Here is a 16,619-nt window from a genome sequence, read left to right on the forward strand (position 1 = left end):
TGTTTCCTGAAGACTGTCAATTGACAGGGTGACAAATGTACTTTTTTCTAATAGTAAGCATAGCTGTTCTAAGAGCACATTTAATTTGGTAAGCAAAAAAACTACGGAGCAACTGTTAGAAACATTAGTTTAAAAAATCTGCAGTGACAAGAAAAAATTAAATTGTTCCCTTCTTTGTTCTGTGATAGAACATTTTCAATATTGAAAAATAAATACTGTTAAGTTGTAAATGATCTTCATCAAATTCTTTCCGATAGAGAAAGCAAAGGGCTCAACTGCTCGTATTGTGCATTATCATTTCTCTTGAAGACATAGCCTGTGATCTATAATATCAAACCCTGCTATCCCAGGGTACCACAAATTTTTACTTTTCACACGTTTTCTCCCTAACCACCTGGAATATATAAGACCAAAACTGTTGTTGTATTTACAGCTTTGAAATAATCCAATACCTCTGACCTTCCCACAAAACACAGGAATTTAACCAGCAGATTTGTTTTCACAGTAACTCTGTATTTAGTGAAAGAGACCCCAATCATCTGTTTTCAGAACAGCTAGCTTATTTCTTGTTTAGAGTTACTGAATGAGAAAGAAAGTCATCATATTAAAAAAGCACGTAAAAATAGAGACTACCTGGATAATCAAACCAATGATGGAAGTAGCAAATGTTTGTTATTCCCTCCACTATAAGTGGGACAGTTAGAACTCTTTAAAGGGTGCCTGGTTTATCCATTAGTTATCGGGCAGTATGAGGTTATTACTGAATGCAGGTCCAGAACCTGTCCATGCAGTGCAACTGGAATTATCCCTTCTAGCCTTAACCATAAAAATACTCCTCCAAATACTGCAACAATCTGAAGCTGGAATTTACACAGCAGTGAAGCTCACCTAGATCAGCCTAATGAAATAAGGATACAGGTACCCTAAACAACTCTCCTTCCTCATAAACACGTACCCTAGGTTTGACCAAATACAGGAAAAGGACAAATGTTTTGCCGGTTTGTCTGTTACATTTCACCAAAACTGCCTTTAACATTAGTTCCAATCATTTAAAAAACAACAACAACAAAAAAAACTCTTTCCAATATCACTGGATTTTGTATTTTCTTTGACATGCTTAAGCCACACTTACTCCTGGGAATATCTTATGTGTCACAATGCATTAGAAACAACAGTGCTACAGAGCCAAGGCAGTAATGTCACAGAAATATAGTTCCAAAACCCAAATGCTCTAACAACTGGAGATACTAGATTAAATATCCATTAGATAAAAAAAATTTCTAACTGAAAGTATTTCAAATCATTCTAGTATTTTAGACACACATATTTGCCAGCTTTGCAATAATCCTCTTCCTACTACTAAAACAGGTGAGCCCACTTCAATTTCTGTAGATAAAACTGGAGTTTCAATTGCCATGATTTAGTAGTTAGCAAATTGTTTTAAAGTTACATAAAAGTGAAAACCAAAACATATCTAAACTAGCAGTTCTGTGTGATTACAGAGTCAAGGAAGAAAGCAAAAGCATTATAGATTGAGCTCTTCCAAATCACTGATAGTAGACTAGTCAGGAAGAACATACTAGGTACTTAGTTATTTACCAGTATTTTTTCCTTAGTACATTTGACAGTAATAACCCAACCCGATTTGCAGCACTCAGTATTATTCAGTACAAAATATCCCAGCTTGAAGAGCAACCACAGCTTGCTTTAATGTGCTTGTTCCGTTACTCTTAAACTCACTGCCTTCAGTCTTCATCTCTCCGTGAAATTCCAGTGTTCCATACTCGAAGCAGCTTGCCATTTAGCACTACCCACTCCTTTAACTGTCAAAGTATCTTTTTTTCATCTCCAAAGTCAAACAGAATGTGCAACTTAGACCACCTCCTCAGCTAGAACTCTTCATGTGTCAAAACAGGAGGAAACCACTATGACAGCCTACCCTCCAAAAGATTAGTTTAACTCCAATCTTAGTTACAACACTAGATAGTCACTCCTAAAATCTACAGCTTTTTGAAGCTGTATTATCTACAAAATACAGCTGGTTGTTGGGTTTTTTTAACCTGCAGTATGCTTGGTTTGTGATTTGTGATTTTAAATTGTAATATGCTTAACTTACGTACAAATGCAAAATGAAAAAAATCTTTCTATTGTCTCACATCACTATAGGAAGGTTTTAGTGTTCAACCCCAGCAAAATAAATGGAAACAGGATTAGCAAATACAGCTAAGAATGTCTGACTAACAGCACTCCTGGTCACACTAATCGTTATTCCTTTCCCTCCCCAGACTTCCTTGATGTACAGTTCCAAACAGTTAATATTTTGGAGGTATTAAGATACTTAGATTAAGTTTTGGTGTTGCTGAAGCAGAGCATGGCAGAGCCCAAGTTCTGCTGCTCTAGTTGGAAGGGTAGCACTGAGAAAGCTGCCACTGACCAGCAGCACTAGTTTTTTTAAAATTATTCATTCTTAGTTTCATTAAGAATGAAAAAATACTAAAAATTCTAAGCAAATTAATTTTGAGGACCTGCAGTTGGGAAAGAAATTTCCTAAGTTCTGACAAGGTTTTCATTCTCAGAATGAACTAACAGTCTCTAAACCAGTTGTTAAAGCCAAAGAGAACTAAGAGAGTTTTCTAAGGGCGTGTGGTTCTCTGCCTCTCATGTTTGACAGTGCTGTAAGCAGAGCTCTGCGTGGCTCACATCATTCACAAATGTAACACAGAAGTCTGAATCAGCGTGGAGGAGTGAAATGCTCCACAATGCAGACAAATTTTTTCCTATTTTATGAAACAGTTCAACACAGGCTGTCAGGAAGTTTTTATAAGCATATGGTAGACACAAGCAAACAAGAGAAATAACATGGAGTACTTATGGGAAGAAAAAAAAATAAAAAGAAAACCAGAGATTTACAGATTGTTACAAAAAAATCTAAATACCATCAAATGAAATAGATCTCTAAAACTACTACTCCTGCATGTTAACTGCTGTAAATCAGTGCTTAAAAATACAGTCTTTCACTTTTAACTCATAAGCAATGGTTTAGATAATCCTTCTGACAGTCATCTTCCAATCCTGAGTCAACTACATCTCATTGATAGGACAGCAACCATACACCACCCCTCTGTGAACTCATGCTATATATAAGCCCATTACAAAGCACTAACTTTTCCTCTCACTTGAGAAATTTGAGATTTTCTAGTCACTGCTGAAGTGTATCAGCAAGACAGAACTTGGAGAAGCAATTCAAAGTTCTTATGAACAGCATTACATTCAAATTAAGTATTTTTTCTTCTAAGAAATACCACATGAGCTTTCACACTGACACAGAGTTCATTAGAAATGTTTCTGACACAAAGACATCAATTCAGGTGCTTAAGAATAGGCATCTAGTAGCATTTGAGACACTTCAGAATGAGTCATGCACATGGGGTCTGCAGACATGACACACAATGCAGGAGCTCCTTGCCATTCTGAAGTAGCAAGGACATATTATACCATCTAAACTGGCACCAGACACCTAGATTAGGCAAGTATCCTCCCCACATAAATATTCACACTCAGAGCATTTCATTAAAGCACACTAGTTTTGAAAAGACTAAAGCCTGAATTCATAGAACCACCTGAGAGATACCCAAGAATAATCAGTAGGTCTGTCCCGAATTGGACCAGACTCTTCCACCACTAGACTACTACCATTCAAACAATTTTATCCGACAATTCTAAAAAAAAATAATTAATTCTTAGAGAAAGAATTGCAGGCAAGAAGAATTCTAACAGTAAACAGTTTTATTTGCATTGCTGTAGATCAGAATAGCAAGGTTGGCTGTCGTAAGGGGGAACATCATCTCTCTGATCAACACTGTTATGCAGAATGATTATGTTCAGGCTTAGTTCAGTTAACTAATAGAGGTTTTGTGAATAAAAGTACACAGAAACTATTATTGACACCCAGTCACTAAGCATAAGAAACCTTTTGTTCTTCCACTGCATTATCGCAGCAAAGACTACAAATTTAAAAAATTACAAAGGACAAACATGAGAGCAAGTACTTTCAAAAGAGCCATCACAACTAACTCAGTGGCACTCTCCAGGTAGCATGGTGATTTCATGTTCTAGTCATTTCTTTCCAATCCGTTTTGCATATTCAGCATTAAAGTAAGTTAGATATGACTGTACCCAGGCACAACAGGCAAATGTTGCAACAAATGACCTGTTCTGTTCTTCATGCTAATCTTTAGTTCTTTGCTGCCTAAAGGTATGTCTCCAGACAGCTCATCTCCATTTGAAGGGACAGTTATAATATTTAAAGTGAACCTTATGGCACTCCTGTGGAAACTAGATGATGTGGATTTGAAAGCCCTTCAGCTATAGAGGAATTACAAAGCTAGTAGAGGGATAGTTAATGACCAGGTCAAGATACAGAGGTTATCAAAATGTTTCCAAAAGACATATGTAGCTGAATTGTACAAAGACCCTGATCATGCCAGTGTAAGCGTTCTGACTGGACTGGGTTCCAACAGGACTTCAGATGGGGAAACTTCCAATTTGTTGATTCCAATGAGTTGAAGCTTGAAAGGGACAGGGAACTGATCACTGCTGCCAATGAAGATCTGTTTGGACTCTACATCTCTGTGTGCCAGTATGTTTGACTGGCCAGGGAACAGTCACTGACAGTAAAGGCCAACTGGTACAGAACAGCTCATAACTACCCCAGCATATCCTCCAACCCATTAAAATTCTGTGACCATACAAAAAACTCTTAGTGGCATAGTCCCTGGAACACTCTTAATGTCAAACTCTGCCTAGAGCTCTTTGGAAAACTGCAAGCTGGCACCCATTAGAAGGCAAGGGAATACTCTTGACAGTATAAATCATATTTCAACACCCAGGAGCTTCCTCCCAGGCGCTATTTCTTAGTACAGAAATAGCCCAGAAACCTAGAAAACATCACTAAGTTAAAATTTAGACTTGACAGCGGCTGACACACACTGTGAAATTCAACCTAAGTTCTAATGGGGATGCCTTAGCTTTTCTTGTTGACCCAATAATCCTTTGTTCAGGGTGGTGTTTCATCATTTGGTCAAATCCCAGCTTGGTCAGCTTCACGGCTCAAAAAAAAAAAAAAGTCAAGCCCCTACTAAAGCACATATAAACTGTTAAATAATCAAGTAAACAACTTGCCAATATACAATCAGCAAGCAAGCAAGGTATCACTGAACAGAATTCAGAACAAAAAAAGTGTGATGATACACATAAAGAACAGATTGTGATTTTAATTCTCATAGGCAGGAGACTGTGGAGTAAATAGTTACGAAGGTGGAGGTGTGGACAACAGAGAAATCTTGTTTCTACAGAGCAGTGGAAGGGACACCTCCAATGAAACAAGAGCTCCATCACCACACCGATCACAGTATTACATAATGCACATGGAAGCCAACCAAATGCTAAAGTTAGTCTAATTAATTCCATACAGAATGTATATTTCATATATGATCCACAGCATTAGGCTGTGCAAGTTTTATTTGTAAACTATTACATGTGTATCTACATCAACAACACAGCCCAAATACACATGACCAATTACATTACAAAAACTGAGAAAGAACAGGAAATTAAAACAGCTGTAAAGATGTACTACTACAAGAAGCATGTCAACAAGCAATATATGGAATGCCTTGGTGAGAATTCCAGTTCTAGCTGCTGGAGCAGGTTAGAATTCTTATCAGAGCACGGTCCTGAGTTTCAACTTTCATTTCAGTCTGTTAGGCGTCTGAGAAATTTCACAGCTCTAGCTCCTTCGGGCAGTAGTGCACATGCTACTTCTGCTTCCCCCTCTCCCCATGACTGTGTGGGCACTCCCTCCCACAAACTGCAACAGGGAAGGCAGTGCACTGTTCTGGTCTTTGAGTTCATGTCCATCAACAAGAGAAGAGTTACACTCTTTTGAGTAAGAACTCCTGTGATCGCATTGGTTAGAGCATCTACCTGTTCTGATGGTACAAGCATATGCCTTTAAGTACTAGTGAAAACATACTTCTTGTTCAGTTTAACTCTTGCTTTTCATGCAAGAGCAGCCATGAAATAATAGCTTTGAAACAAGCTAGAAGCTGAATTCTTTCTTTAGAAAGTTTGTGATAACCCCAAAAGAACATTTCTAAAAGGTACAGAGGGCCCATAAAAGAGACTTTGGATAATTTTGGTATCTTGTAAGAACTTCAACCTCCCAATGATGCAGTATAAAAGTTGAAATGTTACATAAGTAATGATACCAGCCAGTGCAGCCATTTGTTCTTGGGAAGTCATAGCCCTATACTTCAAAAGCCAAAAGCAACATACGAGGCCTGCTTATTTTCCAGGAGCTTTACTATCATAGCCTTCTGACATTATTATTTATTTTAAAATAAAAACTAGGTTCCTAATCTACATGTTACCAGTTATACACAAATCCAAGTAAATGAAAACACTGAAAACTAGAAACTAGACTTACATGGAGCAAATCAAGAATGGCTTGTAACAGCAGCAAATTGTTATGCTTCCCCATACTTGCTTAAGGAAGTGTCTTGAACTTACCCTGAAGAGACTGTCTTTAAAAAGGTATTTCAGGGTGAACTTAAATATATACCTATTAAAACCAAATTGCTTATTCTTAATGCATCTTACCAGCTTCATGCATTTCATGATGTTTTAAAAGCATATTTGTTCTCCTTCGTACTGTGAAGGCCCCCAAAAATGAGAAAGCCATGAACAGCCTTGGTGAATAATGATACACATCAGGTGCCTTTGAACACAGTAAAGAAATGGGGCAAAAGAGTTATTAGATATTGAAAGGGACTATCAATGCTTTAGTAGCCACTGCAACTCAATCACCTTGAGTAATCTACGAGCATTGTCATTTTCCGTAAAATGGCACTATTACTTTTTCATCTAAAGTATCTCAAAAGATCACTAGTGAGCCATTGTATTTATTCACTTGGAACATACACTTTGTAGAAATGAAGCTGAAGCAAAACTTTTCACTTCCTTCTTTCCTTCTCAGTTCCACTATTAAGAATTATTTTTATTTTTTTTTATTAGCCATGAAAAAGTTATACTACTTCATACAGAAAGAATATTTACCTTCCCACCCACCTATACATACTTATGGAGGATGGTGTTCATTAGTTAGTCTTTTCAGCATAAAACTACCAAAGAGATGAGCATATACAAAGCAACTATTCTGCAACATCTTTTGTTATGAGGTGTCTACTGTTCTGCTTTGAGGTCTACTTTCCAGTGTATCATCACAGAAGCGTTATATAGAAGTAGGTCTTCAGTCCGTGTAACAGCAGGATCTAGTAAAACAAGCCCATATATATATATATATATATATAATGCAGAATAAAATATCAGAATCTCTTTTGTCAATAGTTTACAAATAACTGACAATTATTTTTAAGATGACGTTATTAATAGCAAAGCTGCAAATTCTCAATCTAATTTTGAGATATTTCAAAGCATTCCCTGTATTTGTTTGGATCTTCCCAATTAGACCAGGGTTTTGAAAAAGGTTTTCAATTTGCCAAACAGCAGAAACTAAACTTTACTGGGAAAACAACCGCTTGGTAATTTCCTGTTTTGAGAATGCAAAAATACCCCTCCTCCTCCACCTCCAAAAATAGTTATTTTTTAAATTATGGTCCCAATACAGAACTAACCCTAATGAAGTTTTTTGGTAATATCAATGTTGGGTATGCACTCAGCAAAGGCTATGGTCCTTGGAGAAAGATTAATTTGAAGCAACTTCTCCGTCACTCTCCACACTTGTATAGTTAGAACCATTCAACAATGAAGTTATGATGTTGGTCCTTCAAAAATATAAAATGTAACTGTAACCAGCTAGAGGAAAATTGCAGATCTCTACAACTAAATGAAGCTGGTACATAAACTGGAACAGCCACACCCTCTACAGAAACATAGTTATGTGGTGTACATAATAGATTTGTACACATATAAGTGTACAAAACAATTATTTATAATATGCCTGGAAGGAAAGGACCTTAGAAATTCAGTGTTCTGAAGTAAAAGGTGAAGACAAGATTTCTTTCATTTACAAAAGCAACACTGACATTATATCATTAGTGTTCCTATGGTCCAGTGCTGAAAGGTTCATTTGTCAAGAGTTGCTGTGTAACTTCAAAGTAATACAAACAGATGCGTGAGGCCAAATTTACACAGTATCACTTCTGACAACTATAGAAACACTGGAATTCTCCAGGAATAACTAAGATGTTAAAACATTCCAAAATGTGTAATTCTTTTACCTAATTTACATGTGGAATTGCAAGAATTCTATACCAACTCACAAGTATTACAGCACCTTTATTAAAGTTCTATACCTTATGTTCAACTTGTGTGTCACACTTCGATCTTAAAACTGTACTCTGAAGCAACGTAGCACATGTGACATTATTAACACACCAACTTTTTTAGTGCTCCACACTGAAGCTTAAGAATGAAACTCACCCAAAACAAATTTTTTTTCCTGTCAGTTACCAGACCAAACAGGTGTTACCTAAATCTTTGCATAGAACACTACTGCTTTTCACTAAACCCACGTGGTTTTACAGAAATACAGAAACATTGGTAACTGAATTTGAAACCAGTCTTCACAGTAGACACCTCAACATACAGCTGAAAAGCTGTATCTTGATATTCCAGTTAGCCCCCATATCACATATACCTTAGCACAGTTATTTAAGCAGACTGCCCCAGACCTAATGTAATTAGAATACTACTCTCTTTTACATGACGGCTTACAATAGTATTTTAATGTACATAGTAGTCTTGTTACAGCAATCCTTACTACTTCCATATTCTTATGGACAGCTTTGGAAAAAAACCAAACCCTAATATATAACAGGTTGATAAAAAAAATAGTAGAATAAGATAAAGGGATACTTTGCAGAAACCACAAAGCTCAAACTAAAATACCTGCTACTGTAAGTCTTAGAAGGCATATTACGGCTATAAATTTGAATTAATAATAGATTTCCATTATAAATGTGTACACCTTTACTCTGCCACACAGAATTGCAAACTTATTCATATACAGCTTCAGAAACAGAATTTACTTTTGTTATAGCACTTCGGAAGTACAGAGATACTACCAACACGTGACTTAAGGCTAATCTATCACAAGGTTAATTTGGATTTATGGTTTCCTTTCAACTATCCTGTTAGGAAGCTTAACATGCTCATTTCACACACACAAAAAGATATCAGGAATTTGTGCTCAGCATTTTTTGTAAAACAGCTCTATTAAGACATACTTCTGTATATGTGAATACTTTAAACGCTGGCACACCCCAGCGCACATGTGTGTAAGCAGATACTACTCAACATCTTGAGGCAGAGCCAGAACACACTAATCGCTTTTCTCCATGGAAGCCTGTTTTATTTCGGTTACTTTACAACTAAGGGCTCTGAAAAGCAAAACGGTTTGTTGCCAGTTTTTGAGACTCGGTATCATCATTCCCTAGCAGTTTAACCCCAGGAAGTTCTGGCCAACAAAACGAAGGCGTCGAATTCAGGAGGAAGCCCGAGACACCCCAGACAGAGCCCCTGTGGCCTGAGGAAGGGGGGCTTCTGTGCGCCAGGCACGGGAGTTACCCCAGGCCAGGAAGCAAAGCCAGGCGCCGGAGCACGCAGCCACCCCCAAACTCCACCGAGACGCCTCATGCCGCCGAGGAGCGTGGAGGCCTCGTCGAGGCCACCGCAGAGTCCCGAAGCGAAGGGGGTGGAAACCGGGCACCCCTTTTCACCCCCGCACCCCCCGAAGCCAGGACATACGGAGGGCCGAGGACTCCGGGCCGCCGCTGCCGGCCCTCCTTCCCCCACCCTTCCCGGCTCCTACCGACCTGGAGACGGCCATGGCCGCCCGGAGCTGGGCCTCGCTGGAGGCGAGCTGCGGGACAGCAGGCGGGGGTGCCGGCGCCGCTCTCCCAGGGAGGAGGGCGCAGGGCCTAGCTCCGGCCTCTGGGGCGCCGCACCCGGCCTCGGCCCCGCCGGTGATCCGCGGGCAGCGGCTGAGCGCAGCTGTGGCCGGCAACGGTCAGAGTCTTGCTCCCCCCGGGGGGGCAGCAGCGGCGCGGCCGGGAGCGGTACACGACCCTCGGAGCTCGATTTAAAGCTTGTATTCCCCCATCGCCGGGGCGAAGCCCAATGCCTGGTTTTATATGAGCAGCCATCTTGTATTTATTCCCTTCCTCCATGATAGCCGCTTCCTGATTGGCAAGAGCGCCCGGCCGCAGCCAATGGAGAGAGCGCTTCTAAGAGCAAGGAGGGCGGGCGCACGCAGCGCCCAGACTGAGCAGGACCGGCCATGGAGCCTGCCGAGCCGGCTGGGGGGGGGGGGGGGGGGGGGGGCGCTGCCGCCGGCGGGGCGTACCATGTGCACGTGGAGAGGGGGGAAGCTCAAAGGAGAGCGTTCCAGTCCTTCACCCCGAGGGGAGAAGAGAGGCACCAGAACGCGAAGTACATGCGTTTCCTTGTCAGTCCACCGGGTGGTGGCGCTTCTCCCCTGCCAGCGTGGCGGGAGGGGACAGCGGGGGACTCGGCGAGCTCACGCCGCACTCCCCAATCGCCGAGGTGCTTACGCCCGGCGCGGCGGCTCGGCCCGCAGAGACTACGACTCCCGGCGTGCAGCGCGCTCAGCGCCGCGCCCCCTGCGCAGGGACGCGGCCGCGGCGCCTCCGGCGGCCGGGCCTGGCCGAGCGGGTGGCCGCCTGCGGCCTCCGCCCCGCCCGCTGGGCTGCTCCCTCCGCCCTGACCGCAGGGACCTGTGCACTCGGGCTCGGTGGTGGGCTCACAGGGTTTCTCTTCGGTTACTTACAAGGGTTTATTAACGGCACCGGCCCCCCCCCAGGCAGCAAGGGGGCATCCAAGACGCTCCCCGCGGCGCAGTCACGGCGGCTCCGTAACCGAACGCGTTTCCTTCCACTTCCTGCCGTCTCCTGCTTCTTTGAGGCAGCTCGCCCGTTCTCCCGGCCCGGCTGGGCTCCGGGCGGCCCCTAGGGCAGAACGGGGCTTAGAGATCCCCAGGGTGCCGCCCGGCAGACCTCCTCCGCCGAGCGTGTGCCGCGGGCAGCTGGCCGCAGTTTCCCTTAACTCTTGGGAAAGAAGACCAAGCTTTCCCAGTGCGTGCTGTCAGCTTCGATCTGATCCAGAGAAACACAGATTAAGAAATCAGCCTTCGACTAATAGGGATGTAAATTTAGCAGACGTACATAACCTTTCATGTGATAAGTTGAAAACACAATAATAGATTTTTCTTTCCTGTAAGTGATGCATAAACTTGCATAAATACATGAATTTGCATAATACCGTATGATAAAGTTTTCCTCTAAAGCCCATTGTGCATATTTCATACCAAATCTTTCTATAGGGAAAGAAGGCTCAGCCTCGGCCTTTCTACTGGATGGTTTCCCTTTCCCTGTAGTAGTTAACTCTTCATGTATGGGTTCGCTCATTCATTCCCCACTAACGCATACTCCAAATAGACGTACTAATGCTGTCTGCATGTTCACTGTCTTTTTATAGTTCTCTAAACAAGACACTGGTACATAATACTTCAATCTATTCTTACCCATGCGGGTTCAGCCTATACTTGAGCCCTCTAGAAAGGTCTGCCCTGTGTGTGTATAAACACTGGGAACTAGAATGCCTCTTTCCAGCCTGTTGTCTCTCCTGTCCTTTGGTGGGAGCTCTGTGGTGACTAGGAGCTGGCATTAAAGCAGCAACCAAACACCAGCAATGAGTCAGCCCAAGGCCTCTGCGTCACAGAATGTGGCCAGAGCAAACCACAGACTTCATTTTCGATTGTAGAGATGGTTTTTGTGCTAGACTCAATGACCCAGATGATGCGTTTTCTCTTCCCTGTCGTGGCTCTGATGTAGTAACTACCTTCAGATAGCTCAATATGCCTCCTGTGGCAAAATACACAAAAAATACAGTGGGTTTAGTTGGAGGCCAAGAGCCTCTTACTGAAGTACTCCAAAGCTACACACACTTTCCTTTCTGCCATCATATGCCATCATGTGTTGCAGGTGCATCTGCCTGTGTCCCTGACCCATGCCAAGGTACACATCTGCTCCTGTCCCATGTGCATACATGTTTTCACATGATGGGGTGCCTGGCATTCAGCCATGGCAGGGAGTTGGGGTAGGCAGCAGCAAGGACCAGGCTGAGGGTGGATATTTTTTTCTTACATGTTCAATGCTGTTGACCCGGATGTATAGCAAACATCCCTGATAATATTTTCGCATTTTTTTTAGCCAGGCATCAGCAGCTATCCTGTCCTGCTGTGGGCGTTATTGAAATGACCCTCAGATGCTATTTCCAATTCTAACACCCTATTTCCTCTTAGGGTCCTTAAAAACATTTTGTGCATTGTTTTAATAGCAGTCAAGGCAGAGTGCCCATCAAGCATGCAATAAAATTCGTTTTGAACAGCTCCATAGGGGTTATCCTATCTGATAAAAATGAGTGCAGGGAAAATACTGGCATTGGGTCTTATACACTGAGTACTTGCTGAAATGATGATAAACTGCAGCCCAAGCAAAACAATCTGCAAAAGACAGAAAGAATGATCTGTTATTTACCTAATAGCAGGCATTCTGGACTGGAAAACAATTCATTCAAGTTTCACACCACCAATTTTTGTATTTTGATGTGACGTTTATGTAAAGCACATCCTTACTTAGCTGGTCACCTGTATCTTCTGCTCAATCCTTTTCCTACACCCTATGAAAACTAGTTCTTTGTCCATGCATCTGTTCACCTGCTCCGTAAATCATACCAATCCTTTTTGCATGCTTATTTTCTTTTGACCCATTTTTCAAGGAGTAGCCATAAATTTTCTCCTGTTTCTTTTTGCACACGTAGAAGAATTCCCCCTGCGAATCTGCTGTGTGCCAGTATACTCTCTAAACCTGTTCCTACATGAGATAAAACTCAATAATTTCCAGTCAGTTGGTAAGTTATGATCATTATTTCCTGCATTGATCTCAATTATTTTTATTTTGTTTTCCTCCTCCTGCCAGCTGTGCCCACCTGTGATCTCTTATTGCTTAGTCTGTAGATTCATAGCGACTGCAGCTTTCTTATTTGCTATGTATGTCTACAGAGCCTAGGGAAAAAGTGGTGCAGTCTCCAAGTGCTACAGCTGTGCAAATAGTAGATGTCAGAGGCATGGTTTTCCTGGTGGAATCCCTCCTGATTAGATGTGACATACCATAATCTTCTACATGTTCTAGTCTTCTAGTTCTATTTTTCCAGTTAGTTTTTTGTGTCCTGAAGATTTGTAAATTTTCATTGCTTAGGATCACACGAGCCTCTCTGTAAGTGTAGGTATAACATTTGATACCTCCTAGTCTGCTAGAGAGAGTCCAGCACAGAGCCACAAAGATGATTAAGGGGGTGGAACATCTCCCTTATGAGGAGAGGCTGAGGGAGCTGGGTCTCTTTAGCTTGGAGAAGAGGAGACTGAGGGGTGACCTCATTAATGGTTATAAATATGTCAAGGGCAAGTGCCATGAGGATGGAGCCAGGCTCTTCTCAGTGACATCCCTTGACAGGACAAGGGGCAACGGGTGCAAGCTGGAACACAGGAGGTTCCACATAAATATGAGGAAAAACTTCTTTACAGTGAGGGTAACTGAACACTGGAACAGTCTGCCCAGAGAGGTTGTGGAGTCTCCTTCTCTGGAGACATTCAAAACCTGCCTGGATGCGTTCCTGTGTGATATGGTCTAGGTAATCCTGCTCCGGCAGGGGGATTGGACTAGACGATCTTTCAAGGTCCCTTCCAATCCCTAACATTCTGTGATTCTGTAGTAAAAAACCTTTATTTTCATAATAGTTTGCATGTATTTTAGTGGCTGTCTTATTTGATTTATAAATTCCCTTGGAAATATTGTCTGAAGAGAAGCTAGTCTTAGAAGCTTGTCCCTGCTTAGCAGTTTGTTCAGACATCTCCTCTGCTGGTGTCTTAATCACTATCATTATTTTGATTATCTGGAAAAACTTGCTTTGAGACAAATTTATGTATTATGATCTTATGCAGGTAAATTGTGCAGGTTCTTTGCAGCATGTATTTCTTAATGATGCTTCTGTTCTGAGGTCTGCAAACTAGCCAGTTATCTCGTAGGCTATTTCTAACATACTTTAAAATTCTTATTTATTTTTATATATTTAACTGTTTCGTCTTCGAGTATTATTCAATCTTCCTTGTTTTTATTTTACATTTTATCTTTGTAGGTTAGGCCCCTTTTTACTAGTGTCACTAAAATCAGATTTCTGATTGCTGAAGGATTTTTTTCTTTAATATCTCTTGTTTCTTGCTAATTAATACTTTTTATTGTTATTCTGCTTATTTTTTATTTAAAGGTGTATTTATTTTTTTGTAATCTAAGCTTCACTATACAAAAAAGATGTGGGCAGGCTGAAGAGGGTCCAGAGAAGGGCCACAAAGATGATCAAAGGACTGGGAAGCCTGCCATATGAGGACAGGCTGCGAGAATTGGGTTTGTTCAGCCTTGAGAAAAGAAGGCTTAGGAGAGACCTCATCACCATGTTCCAGTTCTTAAAGGGTGGCTACAAAGAAGATGGAGACTCCCTTTTTACAAGGAGTGACATGGAAAAGACGAGGGGTAATGGGTACAAGTTACTCCTGGGGAGATTCTGATTGGACAGGAGGAAAATTTTTCACAATGAGAACAATCAGCCATTGGAATAATCCAATTTCTCAACATCAAACAGGATTGTAATAACAATCAGTTAGTGAAAATCACCAACATCTAAAAGGTTCCAAATGTCACCAGAGCTGTATAATTACCTCATTAGATTTCATTACCTCTGATCATATTTAACATTGTACGTTCAGGACAATTGTCCTGAATGAGAGGCTCCTGATACGACAAATAGAGAGAGAAAACTTGTCGTTCTCTTTTGTGATCTTCTGTTCTCAGCTGTTTTCTCTCATGAGATCGCCTGGACTCGTTCAGGAGTGGTGCTCCTTGCCCATCTCCATTGTCTCCATTATGAACAGAAATTCTGTACAACTGATAAACCTTGTTGTACAAGGTTGTACAACAACCTTGTTTTTGTTAGCCATGGTCTGTAATTTCTTCAGCATGTGGTTCCATGATCTCAAACTTCTCATTTTCTAACTCAGCTCTACTTTCCACCCTATTTTATAACAGATGAAAATTAAAATTACTGATTTTTTTGGACACACTTTATGTATAAAAACTGAAAGTTCCTTAGTTTTGTCTAGCTGTTATCCATGCTCCTGATTTAAATAAATATTTTATAGTTTGGGTAGTTTATTGTTCCTGTGGCATGTTTTTTAGGAAATGGTATAATCTATCCATTTCATACAGTTGTTCTTTTTTTCCAAAGTAACTTTTATGTTTGCATTTAAATCCTCTCTCTTTCTACTGCTTTTTACCTCTCTCTGCAGCGTGTTATTAGTAACTACACCACTTCCTATGTCAAGAAAGTGACTACAGTATATGTACATTCACTAAATCTAGTTTATGAACTCTGAAGTATTAGGAGATTAACAATAGTAACTCACATGGGCAATTGCATCTTTATACCTGATTTCTCACTGACATTTAGGAGAGCAGAGATCTCCATTTATATACAGAAATTTATATATATGTTTATAGTGCACATATACTACATACATTTATACATAGATATACATATATAAAAATTAATTTAATATTTTATATCTGGAAAGAAGACTAAAGGGGAAAAAAGCCCCTGTCAAGTATCTAAGTCAGGTTTTTTTGGATCAAAGTAACAAGCAAAAATCAGCCACAGTTAGAGACAAAGAGAAATGGAAATAATGAGGTCAAACTCTTCCTATAAATCTGCAATTCTTTCTACATAGGCCTGTGGAAAAATGCAACAGGAAAATAACATGAGAGAAACAAGTAGAGACCTTTTATTAAGTTCTTCAATTATTTAAGCTTGTGTGGCTGAAAGTTTTTTTTTTTTCTTTATTTAATTTCAGTAGTCAGGTTGTTCTTTTTTCATGAGCTAAGGCAAGAGGGACATTAGCTTGTGCAGTTAAAAAAAAAAAGTGGATATAATTCCAGTGTGCACAAACTGAATACAAAGAGCATACATAGAAAAGCACCTCTGTCATCAGGGACATAAGGATTCAGAAACACACTATAATGCTGAATAAACAGGGCCAGAGGTTTCACATCTAGTCCAGCTCTTTCCAAAAGCTATTGCTTTTCAAAGATAGAAAAGAAGGCTAATCTGTGGCCATCATCACAAGTTCTGCTACAGTTAATGAGCTTAAATTAGATTTAAAAACAAGTTGGGTGAACATATCCTTTGCTCTTTATGTATTTTATGATAACTAGTACATTAAATAATACAAAACAATTAATGTTTTTCTTTTAATTTGCAAACACTGTTTCTCAGAATGTATTTTAGGCCTATTAAAGATTTCTGGTGTGTAACTTTTGAAAAATCAGAATTTTCTATTTACCATATACCAGAATTGCTATTAAATCGATCCAACATGATGTATATACTAGGATACGGTGGTCCTTTTTTCA

The 16,619-nt window shown here is 40.5% G+C and overlaps 1 protein-coding gene across 6 annotated transcripts in view; it reads right to left on the reverse strand.

Moving 5' to 3' along the window:
- BTAF1 (B-TFIID TATA-box binding protein associated factor 1) overlaps window positions 1–10,215 on the reverse strand; it is a 45,603-nt gene extending 35,388 nt beyond the window's left edge. For 5 of the 6 annotated variants that reach the window (XM_068399249.1, XM_068399251.1, XM_068399246.1 and 2 more), the window contains exon 1: window positions 9,897–10,214. In XM_068399249.1, the coding sequence (XP_068255350.1) occupies window positions 9,897–9,910 (14 nt within the window). In that variant the 5' untranslated portion in view covers window positions 9,911–10,214. Of the gene's footprint in view, window positions 1–9,896 lie in introns of all 6 variants that reach the window. The other variant, XM_068399252.1, reaches the window with a different exon arrangement.
- Window positions 10,216–16,619: the final 6,404 nt, after the last annotated feature.

The sequence above is a fragment of the Nyctibius grandis genome, chromosome 4 (genome assembly GCF_013368605.1).
Source record: "Nyctibius grandis isolate bNycGra1 chromosome 4, bNycGra1.pri, whole genome shotgun sequence".
NCBI lineage: Eukaryota > Metazoa > Chordata > Aves > Nyctibiiformes > Nyctibiidae > Nyctibius > Nyctibius grandis.